The 13,570-nt window shown below is 34.4% G+C and overlaps 1 protein-coding gene across 2 annotated transcripts; it reads left to right on the plus strand.

Moving 5' to 3' along the window:
* The first annotated feature begins 226 nt into the window (after window positions 1-226).
* On the plus strand, window positions 227-5,044 carry LOC131045878 (NADPH-dependent aldehyde reductase 1, chloroplastic). Of its 2 annotated transcripts, none has more exons than XM_057979542.2 (3): window positions 227-423; window positions 2,668-3,104; window positions 4,433-5,044. In XM_057979542.2, the coding sequence occupies exons 1-3, from the start codon at window positions 300-302 to the stop codon at window positions 4,793-4,795; spliced, it is 924 nt and encodes a 307-aa protein (XP_057835525.1). In that variant the 5' UTR covers window positions 227-299; the 3' UTR covers window positions 4,796-5,044. The 2 variants fall into 2 exon arrangements, with proteins under 2 accessions (XP_057835525.1, XP_057835526.1); XM_057979543.2 differs by having other exon boundaries at window positions 2,686-3,104.
* The last annotated feature ends 8,526 nt before the right edge of the window (window positions 5,045-13,570 follow it).

A 13,570-nucleotide genomic window follows, 5' to 3' on the forward strand; every position in this document is an offset into this window, starting at 1 on the left:
AAGTTTCTCTAGAGATATGCATTGCTTGAGAAATTATTTGTCAAACTGAATGGACAAATATGTTTCAACAAATCCAGATGGCCTTAAGAAGTTTGGAGATCGTAAAGCAACGTGTTACTCAGGATGAATTCTTCATGCAACCTGTCCTCTGCGTGGATGGCATTCATGTTTTCCAGGTGTAAAAAAACTTGTTGCAGATGTATCTTTATAGAAGAAAAACCCATAAATAAAAAGAATTACCCCAAATCATAACAATAGATTTCTGTGAAAGGAGGAGGAATTTATTAGAGTTAGTGAAGATGAGCAGCGTTGTGGAAAACCCAGGACCGCAGATTCCAGCGCAGGTTCAAAGGCAGCACCCTGGTCTAGAGCACCCAATGCAACCCCGTCCCCAATTCTTCTCTACAGCTTACAAGCCAGCAGGTATTTCTTTCAACCTCCTTCATTTACTCTGTAGGAAGACCTTTTGCTTCAACATGCCTCATTATTGTGTGGTTCATTTCTTTTAAAAGGAGGAGTTTTTATTAACACCCTGTGTCGATATGTAGGCAAGCAAGTAAGATATGGTTTTCACATGATTTATTAAATTATAGCACACATATGCCTCCTCTAATCAGCCACAACTTGTATTCATTGTGTTCAAATCAGCCCTAGTATTCTACAGTATAAACTTTAGAAAGAATTGATGACCAGCTTATTGGTAAGAAAGAAAGATGATCAACTTAAGAAAGAATAGGTGAGTCAACCTCAGCAGTACGAAGTTTATTTTCATGACATGTTATGAATATATAACTATTTCCAGTACCTTGCCTAAAATCTGTATAATGTAAACTTTTTTGAAGACATATGCCTCCTCTGATCAGCCACAATTTGTATTCCTTGTGTTCAAATCCGCCCTAGTACTCTACAGTACAAATTATAGAAAGAATAGATGACCAGTTTACTGATAAGAAAGAATAGATGATCAACTTATTGAAAAGAAACAATAGGTGAATCAACCTCAGTAGTATGAAGTTTATTTCCATGACATGTTGTTATGAATATATAAACATTTCCAGTACCTTGCCTAAAATTTGTAGAATGTAAACTTCTATGAAGACATATGCCTCCTCTGATCAGCCACAACTTGTATTTCTTGTGTTCAAATCAGTCCTAATATTCTACAATACAAACTGTAAAAATAATAGATCCCCAACTTATTATAAGAAAGAATAGATAATCAACTTATTGATAAGAAAGAATAAGTGAATCACTATGAAGTTTATTTCCATGACATGTTATGAATATATAAACAATACCAGTACCTTGCCTGAAGTCTGTGTACAATGTAAACTTTTATGAGCATCAATCTTGTGCAATCATGTTGCCAATCATGTTGCCAGTAGTGCTTTAAATACAGAATTTAATGTCAGAAATTGTTAAAACTTCCAGCAACATTAGGTGGAAACACTCCGGAATATAATCTCATTCCACTGTTCATTGGAATACTAGTGTGGTTCAACAAGAACAATAACTTATGGGATAATTGATTGTAACCAAGAAACCAAGTAAGATATTGCAATTTTGGGGGATTAAGTCCTTAATATTATTGGCTAAATGTTAGTCCTGAGGGAACAAATAAATGAAACGAATGCTTTTGCAAAAGCAGTTGATTCAAATAATTAGAAAAAAGAATTGTTTGAGTTAAATTTGAGTCACTTCATGGGTAAAGGGGCATATGCATAGATATTGTGCTTTGGGCATTAATAAGTTGCATGTGTGAATTACTCCATATATGCACAGTTTTCACACAAGTTGGCCATAGAATGCTAGACTCTTCGTGATGGGTGGGGCTCCCTTCATGGGGTAGCACGGGGAAGCCTAAGGGTTTGTGGCAGGGCTGAAATCGTTCCAGTCATGCTCTCTCTCTTTTCCACTCAGTTGATGGTGAATGGACGACACAAGTTTGGCCTTCTTTACTATGTTCAATCAGAACTTGTTGATTAAGGAGTATATGACTTATTATTTCAGTTTAGGTTATTCCCACTATATTATGCTCTCAACGATATGCACAATTTGGCTGAATGCTGATTGCCTTGGCATAAAAATAAGAACCTATGCGAAATTTCAGGATTTAAGATTCAGCTGAGTGAAATTTCCCTTGTCATTATTATTTCTAACCATATAAAAATATTTGATATGGTAACTTGTGCAATGATACTTGCTGCTAGTCTATTTCTTTTTGGCTGTTACATGAGTTATGGTAACTTGTGCAATGATTCTTGCTGCTAGCCTACTTCTTTCCTTCTGTTACATGTTCTAATCTATCTAAAGAATGCAGAATGATCTCAAAATTGAAGTAAAAGATAAAGAGTTTTTTTTGTTAAGGTTCTCACACCATTACACTCTCTATTAGAATGATCTCAAATTTTGGTTAAGGCTCTCACACCATTACACTCTATTAGAATGCTTCTCCTATTGATTATAGTTAGAAGGTGACTCATTTCTCCCATTTTTGGTTGGTGTGTCCCTCATTTTTCCCTTTCTTTGTGGGAACATGTCTCATTGCTTCCATTCTATTAACATTTGTATAGAGAAACAGAAAATATTGTGTTTATAAATGATTATCAAATTTAGGTTTTTATTTTATTAAACATCATTACTTTCCACTCTTTCCTACAATTGTAGAATGTCTCTTAACATTAGTGACAATTGCAAGTAAACTGGACGGTCGGGTTGCTCTGATAACTGGCGGGGACTCGGGAATAGGGCGATCTATAGCCTGTCTCTACGCTCTGGAGGGTGCAGATGTGGCCATCGTTTATAAGGGCCAGATTGAAGAGGAAGATAAAGAAGAGACCCTACAAGTTATTCACAAGTTAACTAATGGAAAAGCTAAAGTCATTGCCTGCCCTGCCGACATCGGCTTTGACGATCAGTGCAAGTGTGTAGTGGATTCTGTCGTCCGAAAATTTGGCCGGATAGATATTCTGGTGAACAACGCGGCAGAACAGTTTTACAAAGAGAGTATTGTGGAGATAACGCCTGAGCAGCTGGAGAGGACGTTCAGGAGTAATATATTTTCTCAATTTTTCCTTACTCGTCACTGTCTCAGACACATGAAGGTACCTTATACATTAAATTCTTTCATGCAGATTGAATCAACGTTCGTTGTTATTTCTGAATTCGATTGGGTTGAGTTTTCTTCATTTAGTTTTTTATCACACTCTATGATCCGTTATTAATCCGTTATTAATGAAAATTTTGGTTATCCATATTCCTATTCTGGGACTTCTATTTCTTCCACTAACGGACCAATTTCTTCCCACCCAATTTTAGTTCCAAAACTTTTATGTATACGATACAGAAACCCAGGACTGCCTATCTGAACGAATTCTACTTCCTTCCTCTGTCTCCCTCCCTTCTCTTTTTTGGCATTTCTATTTCTTCCAACTAGCACTCCAATTCTCTCCAAACAAATTCCAATTCTCTCCAAACAAATTCTAGTTCCCAGAATTTGAATTTTTATGTCTACGATTCAGAAACCAGGGCTGTCTATCTGAACAAATCCTACTTCCTTCCTTTGTCTCCCTCCCCTCTCTTTTTTGAGGCTTCTATTTCTTCCAACTAGTGGTCCAATTCTCTCCCACCCACGTCTATCTGAACGAATCCTACTTCCTTTATCTCCCTCCGCTCTCTTTTTGAAGCTTTTATTTCTTCCAACTAGTGGTCCAATTCTCTCCCACCTAATTCTAGTTCCTAGAAATTTTACATATACGATTCAGAAACCCAGGGTCGCCTATCTGAATGAATCCAACTTCTTTCTCAGTTTCCTTCAGCTCTTTTTTTTAAGCTTGTCATGGTCTTGTGTGGTCTGCAATTAACCATTTCTTCTCCTCTAGCATTCTCTTATTTTAATGATAGATCAGAAGTGTGGTGTGGTCTGCAATTAACCATTTTTTTTCCTCTAGCTGTCTATTAGATCAAGAGTGTACACTATCAGTAGTGTACGTTGATGAAATACTCCAACACAATTGAATCAGGAGTGTGATCTACAACTAACTATTTTTCTTCTTCTAGCTTTCTATTATGCTGATAAAATATCAAGATTATGATCCAAAATATTGATGAAAAACTCCAACACAATCAAATCAGGAGTGTGGTCTACAACTAACTATTTTTCTTCTTCTAGTTTTAGTTTTTTATTATCTTGATGACAGATCAATAGTGTGGTAACATTGATGAAAAACTCCACACAATTGAATCAGGAGTGGTTTGCAACTAACTATTTCTTCTCTTTTAGCTGTCTACTATTATGATGACACAAAAATTCTAACACAATTACATAAAAAATAACAACAAAACAAACAGTATTATGAATTGTGAAATCTTGATATCAATGATTTGAATCAATAAAGCAATGAAAAATATTTCTGAAAATTTATGTTAACAGAAAGGAAGCTGCATCATTAACACAACTTCCATAGTGGCATATAGAGGGGAGGCAGGGCTATTAGACTACTGCAGCACCAAAGGGGCCATTGTGAGTTTCACAAGAGGGCTGGCTCTGCAACTTGTGAAGAGAGGGATAAGAGTGAATGGAGTGGCACCAGGCCCAATTTGGACACCTCTGATACCAGCATCATTTCCTGCAGACAAGGTAGAGAAGGGCAAATGGGGTGAGAATGTTCCCATGAAGAGGCCAGGCCAGCCCTTTGAGGTGGCCACCTCTTATGTCTTCCTGGCATCACAAGATGCATCTTATATCACTGGTCAGGTCTTGCACCCCAATGGTGGTGCCATTGTCAATGCTTGACCAATTTGTAATGTAAATGTTTTAGGGTTTACCAAGATTGCGCCTTTTACAGTGTCCTAGATAAATGTATAATGTATATATTTTTGTCCTCCCCTGCGACCAGTATTCTGTAATTACGTAGTCCATATGAGCTGTCTTTATTCATGCATGCATACAGGGGGTTGATGTCGAGGATTCGAACCTCTGACCACTATAGTGTTTCAGTAACTATGTTTTGGGTTCATTATACAAGTGGGGTTGGTTTTTTCATGGTATGGCAAGTTTGGATATATTATTGTAAAGGAATATGAATTTACTTCCCATATAAATACAATAAAATCAGATTAATAAATTATAAGTATTTTGAATTCTCAGTCTTTTAAATATTAAATACAGTTAGTTTAGATTAACAAATTAACAAATGAATGTATGAAATGTAAGAGTTAATATGGTTTTAAAATAATTAAATATAGTTATATAATTTATTAATAATAAATGAATATTTTGACATTTCAAATCATTGTTTTAAATATTCATTTATCAGAATCATAATTTTTTATTTTATTTTTTAATATTAATTAATTTTTTAATTGATTAGATTAATTAATATTTTTTTTTTTCAAATTTTAATTTCTTTTTTCTTTTCATTTTATAATTTATCATTTATCTTTATAGGTGTCTTCATTCAATCTTAGTCATTCATTTCAAAATCAAAAGATGAAAAGTAAATCTTGACCATCTATCTTCATCCACATCCACTGATATGTTCACACATGTGTGAACATGCTTGATTCAACATATCTTGATTATCTATCTTCATCCTTATCCATTATCCTTATCCATTATATGCTCACACATGTGTGAGTATGCTTCATCCACATCCACTGATATGTTCACACCCTTATCCATTATCCTTATCCATTATATGCTCACACATGTGTGAGTATGCTTCATCCACATCCACTGATATGTTCACACGTGTGAACATGCTTGATTCAACACATCTTGATTATCTATCTTCATCCTTATCCATTATCCTTATCCATTATATGCTCACACATGTGTGAGTATGCTTGATTCGACACATCTTGAATATTTATCATCTTCTTCATCCACTATATCACCCATGTGTGAGCATGCTTGATTCAACATATTTTGACTATCTATCATCTTTGATTCGACACATTTTGAATATCTATCATCATTTGCATCCACTATATGCTCACATATGTGTGAGCATGCTTGATTCGACACATTTTGACTATCTATCTTTATCCTTGATTTGACACATCTTGACTATCCATCTTCATCCTTATCTATTTCAAGCTTACCTCATACTTACCTCATATGTAAACATGTTTGATTCATTTAGCTATATATTCACATAATTTAGAAGAATCTTGATCTTCCATCTAATTCCTTAATTTTATTTTGTACATATTGAAAATACTCGACTCTCCATCTAATCTTCTAAATTCTTCTACTTGTTCACATTTCCTTACATTTAAAAATTTAACAAAACTTTGTCATTTGATAAATATCTTGCATGCTATTGTGGGACTTTCAAAATATTAGAAAGTTTACCCATGCAAACTAATTTCAATCCTTGGTTATATCTTTTAATGCTAGCATTTCATTTCTAATTTGAGAAATCTATAAGAGAGTCTTGTCAAGGCTATTTCAACACATTACTTAGAATAGTAACTCCATGAAGTCAAATTGAGTAATTTCTTAAGTTTAGAGTATCCACAAACAATCATCCTTCATGAGCATATTCAAAATAGTCATTACAAATTTGATTTGTTGTTTTATTATATTTTGTATTGATTTATTTGCTTTTGTCTTACATTTAATTCATATTTCAGAAAAATGGGGTTCATAGAACATATTATAGATTAATATGTTTTTCAAATAATAAATGAATCTTGTAATATTTTTTAAGTAATAAATGTAATTAATCTAATTAATAAATGAAAATTGGTCATTAATAAGTTAATATATTGTAAATTAATCTTTCTTTTAAATAACAAATAATTTAGATAAATGAATGTATTGTGAGTTGGTGCTTTTATTTATAATAAATAATAGTTTATCTAAATTAAGAAATACGTATCAAATGTAATTAATATTTTTTTAAACAGTAAATTAAATATGTAGATTAATTTATTTTTAAAATAGTAATTGGATAATTAGTTTAGATTAATAGAAATGTATTATGAATTGATCTTTTAAAATTAATAAATAGTAATTGAATATTTAGTTTAGATTAATAAAAATGTATTATGAATTGATATTTTAAAATTAATAAATATAATATTATAAAAGGCAAATATAATAAAGATATTTAGCTTTGTGATAAGAGAGGGAATGAAATAAGGTATGGTCTTAAAATAAAGATGTTTAAAAGCTAGAAATAGAAAATGTTTAAAAGCTAGAAATAGAAAATGATAGTTGATAGTTGATGATGTTTCTTATTATTTCATAAAGTAATCTTGTTTTTTATCTTAAAAACTTTTTAATTAAAAATTAATGTATATTAAAAATTATTATTTATTTTACAGTTAAATAAGATGTTTTTTTAATTTCTTAATTATTGAATTCAAAACTATTAACAATTATAGAATGAAACTATTAACAATTATAGAATGAAAGTATGTTATGCTAGAAACAAAGTCTTTTAAGAGAATATAGAGGCATTCTACTAATAGTTTATATCAACTCTAAAGATGGTAATTTAGTATCATATTATTAGAAACATATACATTGTTCTTAGTCTTGCTGCACAATGGGCATAACACTTGAACAAGTTATAGAACTCTATTTTTTTTATAGTTTTATTATTTATGAATAATTTTATGTATTTAATTTAGTTATAAACTATACTATTTTTAGTATAAATAAAAATTTATTATTAGTATGTATACAACTAATTTATAGGGAATTCTTGTAGGAATTTAGGAGGTATATAGATTAAAAATAATATCATGTAATTTTATGTAGTTAATTCTTAATTCTTATGAAACATAGTCAAGTAATTATTAGAAATGTTTAGTAGTCTTAAATTTTATTCAAACATACACTTATTTTCCAATTATTTAATGAAGCTCAATATAATTTTATATTTCCTTTTCTAAAGTTCATGAAAAAATGTTTAAATTATGAGTGATTGTTTTGATACTTGTAGAGAAGGTGGCCACTCAATCAAAAGGGAGACTAGTTGTGTTAGATATTGTAATGGGTATAAAAAAAAGGTTTATAAGTTTACGCATGCAAACTAGAACTATTTCTCAAACATTACATTGGAGAGGAGTAAGATCCATACATTCAACCTCCTTTGTGAAAAGGGTTGGTGTTCATTAGATTCAACTCATCTTTGTGTTGGAGGGAATTGGATATCAAAAAGATCTAAAGTGAATGCTAGATCTAGGGCCAAATATGGGAAATTAGCCACATAAATGAACATGAACAAGCAATTGCATATTTGATATGAAGTTGTAAGCACGTATCTAAGATTAGGAAGATGAATAGAACCTATGGCTAGAATTTGAGCCTAAAAAAGGGAAAATAGAGCTTCAAGAGACCATGTCCTTAGAATGTTGGATGATGATGAAATTAAGTACTCTAGAATCAAAATGTTGTTCAAAATATATCCAAAAAAAATTGTGATAAATTTGTCATACAAAAGAGTGTGGAGCAACCCTATCCATCACTTTTCACGCCTACAAAAGCTAGATCTAATTGTCTCTATCTACTCTACCTAATTCCAAATTTATAGCTCTTAAATCTATCACCTACATAGAAAGAAGAGAAAAGGTGTTGTGGATAGAGGTTTGCCTAACTCAAATCCCAGGTTTGGAATCAACCTTACAATTGAAATGAAATGGAAATATAAAGCATATCTTTTGAGGGTGGAGATTAGATTTGAATTGAAATGCTTGTAATTGAAATGTTATTCCTTGATGAGTCATACTTTGAAGTCTTTGTTGGCATGATTGGCATAACTGATGCTAGTGGAGAATGTTGATAAACCGGTAAAGGATAGTTGGTAATGATATAGTGATGAAGAGATTGAGATTATTGGCTTAATGAATTTGATCAGTTATTTGTGTTGACATTGATGGAAAACTTTGTGGCAACTATGTTTTTCATGTTTATTCTGTCATCTAAGTCTTTTTGGTCTACTAGAAATTCCTTACTGGTAATGAAGACAGTGAACTAGGAATTAGGACCTTAACCGATAAATATGGAAATGTTTTGATTGGTTCTAGAGATTGATGATGAGTCAAGTGTTGAGATTTGGAACATGTATTTGTATCATTGTAATGCATCTTTGACCAGAACCGCATCATGCTTTGATGACTGGAAGTCATGTTTATGATTTTTGATGTATTTACTATAGGGTTTAAGAAGGGTTTTAGAACCGGTATTCAATTCTTATAACCCATAATAATTTTGATTTCGACGGTGTATTAAATTGTGTTTGTAAGTTGGTGATGACGTGGCTGAAACCACATGAAGTGTTTGAATAATGTTTTAGTGCGATCAAAGAGAGAATTTCTTAGGAATGAGCTAAGGGTTTGAAAGTGTATTAGATCAAGGTGCTATGATCATTCAACAACTATAATTGATTTGTAATTAATTGTAATGATCTATGATGATCTGTATTGTAAATTCATTTGAATTCTGATGTATCTAAGGTTTTGTAACCGGCTAAACTGTAAAGGTTATCTAGGTTAGTATAGTTGATGTTTGGTGTGTCGGTGATTTGAGAAAAGAGTGTGAAGTCGAACCAGTGTGTGTATCTGCCAGAGTGTAGAAGAGTGGAGCTAAATTGGATCTGAACAATTAAGCAGCTAGTGCTATTTCCAGATCATTCATGTGTTGTTCCCTAACAGTTGTAGCATACAAAATCCCTTAACCGGGTAGATTCTAATAGGCCTTAAATTGTAAATCCCTTAAGCGGGTAGCTCAAGATCTGAGTCTTAAATCCTCTTGTGAGGTTGCTTCTAATAGGAAAAAGCTCCTAACAAGGCTCATCATAGGATTTCCTTAACTGGGTGACTCCTAACAGGGTCTGCTCCTAACCGAGCATCATTGTAAGCTCCTAATTGGGCTAGGCTCCTAACATGGCACATTCCGAAAGAGTGCACAATTTTTGTGAGTACCAATTCCCTCCATGGTTTTTCCCTATTTGGGTTTCCACGTGAAAATTCTAGTGTTCATGTGGTGAATGTTTTTGATGTGTTGATTTGATTTACTTTCAGTTTATGCATGATGATGAATACTTAATGAGCAGTTCTGATAAATCAGTTTACCAATTGGATATCAGTGATTATCGGTACTGGTAAATAGTTTGTTTTTGGTTTGTGATTGATTTGGTGAAGTTTTATAAGTTCAGTTTTAAGTTAATAATTATTGTTAATACTGATTCACCCCCCTCTCGTTATTAACCAGATCCTCTCAGATTAATAGTCTTCATGCAAGGGTTGATGTTATCATGTAGGATGTATTCATTAAGTATTGATCATGGATGTCATCTTGAATGCTTGAATCTAAATGCTTGACCTTTCCTTTAATGTCTTGAAGATGCTTGATTTCTTACTCACTTGAATTTGAATTGTAGAGAAAATTTTCCTTGTTGAGAGATGTAAGATGGATGTTCAAATGAGGGGGTAAGGCTTTCTTTTATACTTCACTACATCAAATGTGTGAAATTTTGAGACAAGCTAACATGGGAGGGAATTCTTACCCATATTTCATGATCATTTCTAAGACCAAAATTGGGCCCCTTTTGTCTAGACAAGGGCACTCAGGGAACCATTGTCCTAGGACAAGGGAACTTGGGGCACCATTGTCCAGCTAATCAAATTTGAACAAAGTTCCACAAACAAAATGCTAGGTGAAGTTTGAGAATTGAATCTGGTGTGAGAAAAATCAAACATGGTCAAAGCACGAAAGGCCAAAATGCCAAAGTGAGGATGAAAATTGTATAGGAATACAATTTACAACACTACATTTATACCCCACTTCAGTGAGAGTATGAGCCTACACTCATACTCTCAGTAAAGTATAAAATAGCATTGAAAAAATTTCATCAAGATATTAAAGAGGAAAGACACACCAAGCCCCCAGGGACTTGGGACTTATCAATCTAATATCGAGACAAAAGGAGAAACACATGAAGAGAGAGAGAGAGAGAGAGATAGAGAGAGAAAAAGAATAACTATGCTGACCTAGTAAGGTTTATGCTTACTATGACTCATGTTGAGAGAGAAAAACTTGAATCAAAAAATCAGTGCAAGATATTACAAAGAAAAAGGCTCAATTTGTAAAGTAATCTGAATATTGAGTGAAAGCATGTCATGTTGTGTAATCAAAGTGTACAAACCAAATATTGTGGAGTGTGCACAAAGTGTTACAAAGAGTGGAGTGTATGCCCCATGGTAAAGAGATCATATATGATTGACTAGGAGAAATTGCTTTAAGGTAGCATACATGCATCCAAAAGATAAGCACATTGCCACAATGATATGTCCCCAAGCAAGGATGAATCAAGGGCAATGAAGCATATGACAAAAATGTTGGCATTGGGTTGTCATTGATGTCAATCGGTATGGGATGACTACTGATATGAGAGATATATGTGCAACACTATCAAGGAGGAGTACAGGTTGTGATATCTTTGATATCACCTTGTGTTGCAAAACACCGGTAAGGTAAGGAAGATGACCCTGAGAGTCATCGGTACACAAGTTAGTGCCTGACTTGTGTGGATGGAATGGTAAGGTGATTGGTACCGGTACAGAACATCACCGGTAAGGAATGGATGTCAATTGATAAGTGATGTCTTGACAAGGGGAAGTCAGATCAATCAAGTGAGTGGTTGTCAGCCTACAAAGGTCATGACTAGTGTAGAAGCAAGATGAGCAAGGTGCTTGGATGTTGTTTGTGATGAAGAGGTAGAATGTTACCTAAATCACATCAACACTGGATGAGAAGAATGAACACATCACATGTATGTTGTAAGGTTGTAGGACAACAGGACTCCCACCTGATGAAGATACAGTCATCATGAGAAGCAATGACTGATAGTGAATTTGCCCACACCAGTTCACATGTGCCTATTTGAAGATATGATATACAAATAGGGAAGTCACATGAGTACACTGTAGGATGTAGAAGACAAGGTGCCACTCCACTGTGCATGAGAAAAGGGTTATGCACTGGAATAGATAGAGAAGGCATGTTGAGATGACGGTACAAATGAAGAGTGATCAGTCTGTCAGCATGACAAACTGGTTGAGATATGGTCTGAGCTAATCAAGGAGAAGGCAAGGGTGGGCAGATGCAAACAGAGGAATGTGGCCTGACTGAAGATGGAGTCTGGTGAAGGTTTATGGCATAGTGTCATCAAGAGTTCTTGTCAGTATGTAAGTAAACCAGTAATATGGACAAGGTGCAGATGGAGAAGACTTCCCACTTTGTGGGAATGTGCATGCTTTGGATAGACATGTCTAGCAACCAGTTAAGGGGTTACACTGATAGTTCACCTAAGTGCAGACATTAAGGTTAACTGGTAGATTGTGAGATACCAACAGGGTTAGTAAATCGACAGAGAAGAGAAACTGGTAGAGTGTTTGGTCAGTGATCCTATCTGGACCGACATGAAGAGTCAAGCTGGTAGTTGATCGACATGGATGCCACATGGATTCAAGGTGGTGGACCTGCATTCGGATGAAGAAGGAATGTACACCAACGGGGTAGTTGCAGAGTTGGTTAACATTAATGGAAGATCCCACAAATCATGGGACGTGTTGTAGAGGTTTGTGGCTCGAGGTCTGGAGAACAACTTAGAACTAGCTAAGAGTGATTGAGGAGATCGAGGCAGATAAAGGAAAGAACAAGACCAATCTTGGTGGTTGACCAAGAAATCAGCCGATAAGGGAAAAAGAAGACCGCTAGAGATAGAAGGCGTGTTAATGGTAGAGGTGTACAGTTGGCTGTCAGGGAGATCAGATCAGGTAATATCTGATTGGTTTTGGTTTGTCTCGAAGGTGATGAGGAAACCATAACCTCCTAGGTTTTGAATTGGCTTTTGGTGGGAAAACCAGATTATAAATATGCAGGCCAAGGACATAGTTAAGTGTTGCTAAATAGAAGAAGAGTGTGCTATTACAAAGTGATTGAGTGTTACTTTTGCATGAGAGAGAAAATCAGCCAAGTGCTCAATGAGTATCTGAGAAAAGAGGGAGAGTAAAGAGAAGAGAAACTAGTAGTAGTTATACCGACAGAAAAGAAGTGAAGAGAGCTGCATAGAAGGCAGATAATGAACTGGTAGAGTATAGCACCAGTAAAGTGTAGAGCAGTGAGGAGGAGATCCAACAGAGAAGAAGAAGAGGAGAGGTGTACTGGTAGGTTTTATCGGTAGTAGAGTAGCAGGTAAGAGAAATAGAAGTCTGAGTCGGTGTAGCAGAGAAGGTATCTCACCAACAGAGTAAGGTATATGAAATGGTTACAAGATTCACTTGTAACAAGACAACTACTTTTGCAATTTATGTTTTTATTGTGAACATTGAGTCATAGCTCGGTGTAGGGGTTGTAGCTCCTTTGGGTTGTAGCCCATAAACAAGTTAGGGGTTGGTGCCCTAAATCAGGGGTTGGTTCGTAAACATTGTAATAGAGTTTTCATTGTGAGGATACATTGGAGTAGAAGTCTCCAGCAACATTGCTCATCGAGGTTTTTCCCATCTTGGGTTTTCCTCATATATATTGGTGTTATGTGATGTCCCTTGTTTG

Source organism: Cryptomeria japonica, chromosome 8 (genome assembly GCF_030272615.1).
Source record: "Cryptomeria japonica chromosome 8, Sugi_1.0, whole genome shotgun sequence".
In the NCBI taxonomy this organism is placed as follows: Eukaryota; Viridiplantae; Streptophyta; class Pinopsida; order Cupressales; family Cupressaceae; genus Cryptomeria; species Cryptomeria japonica.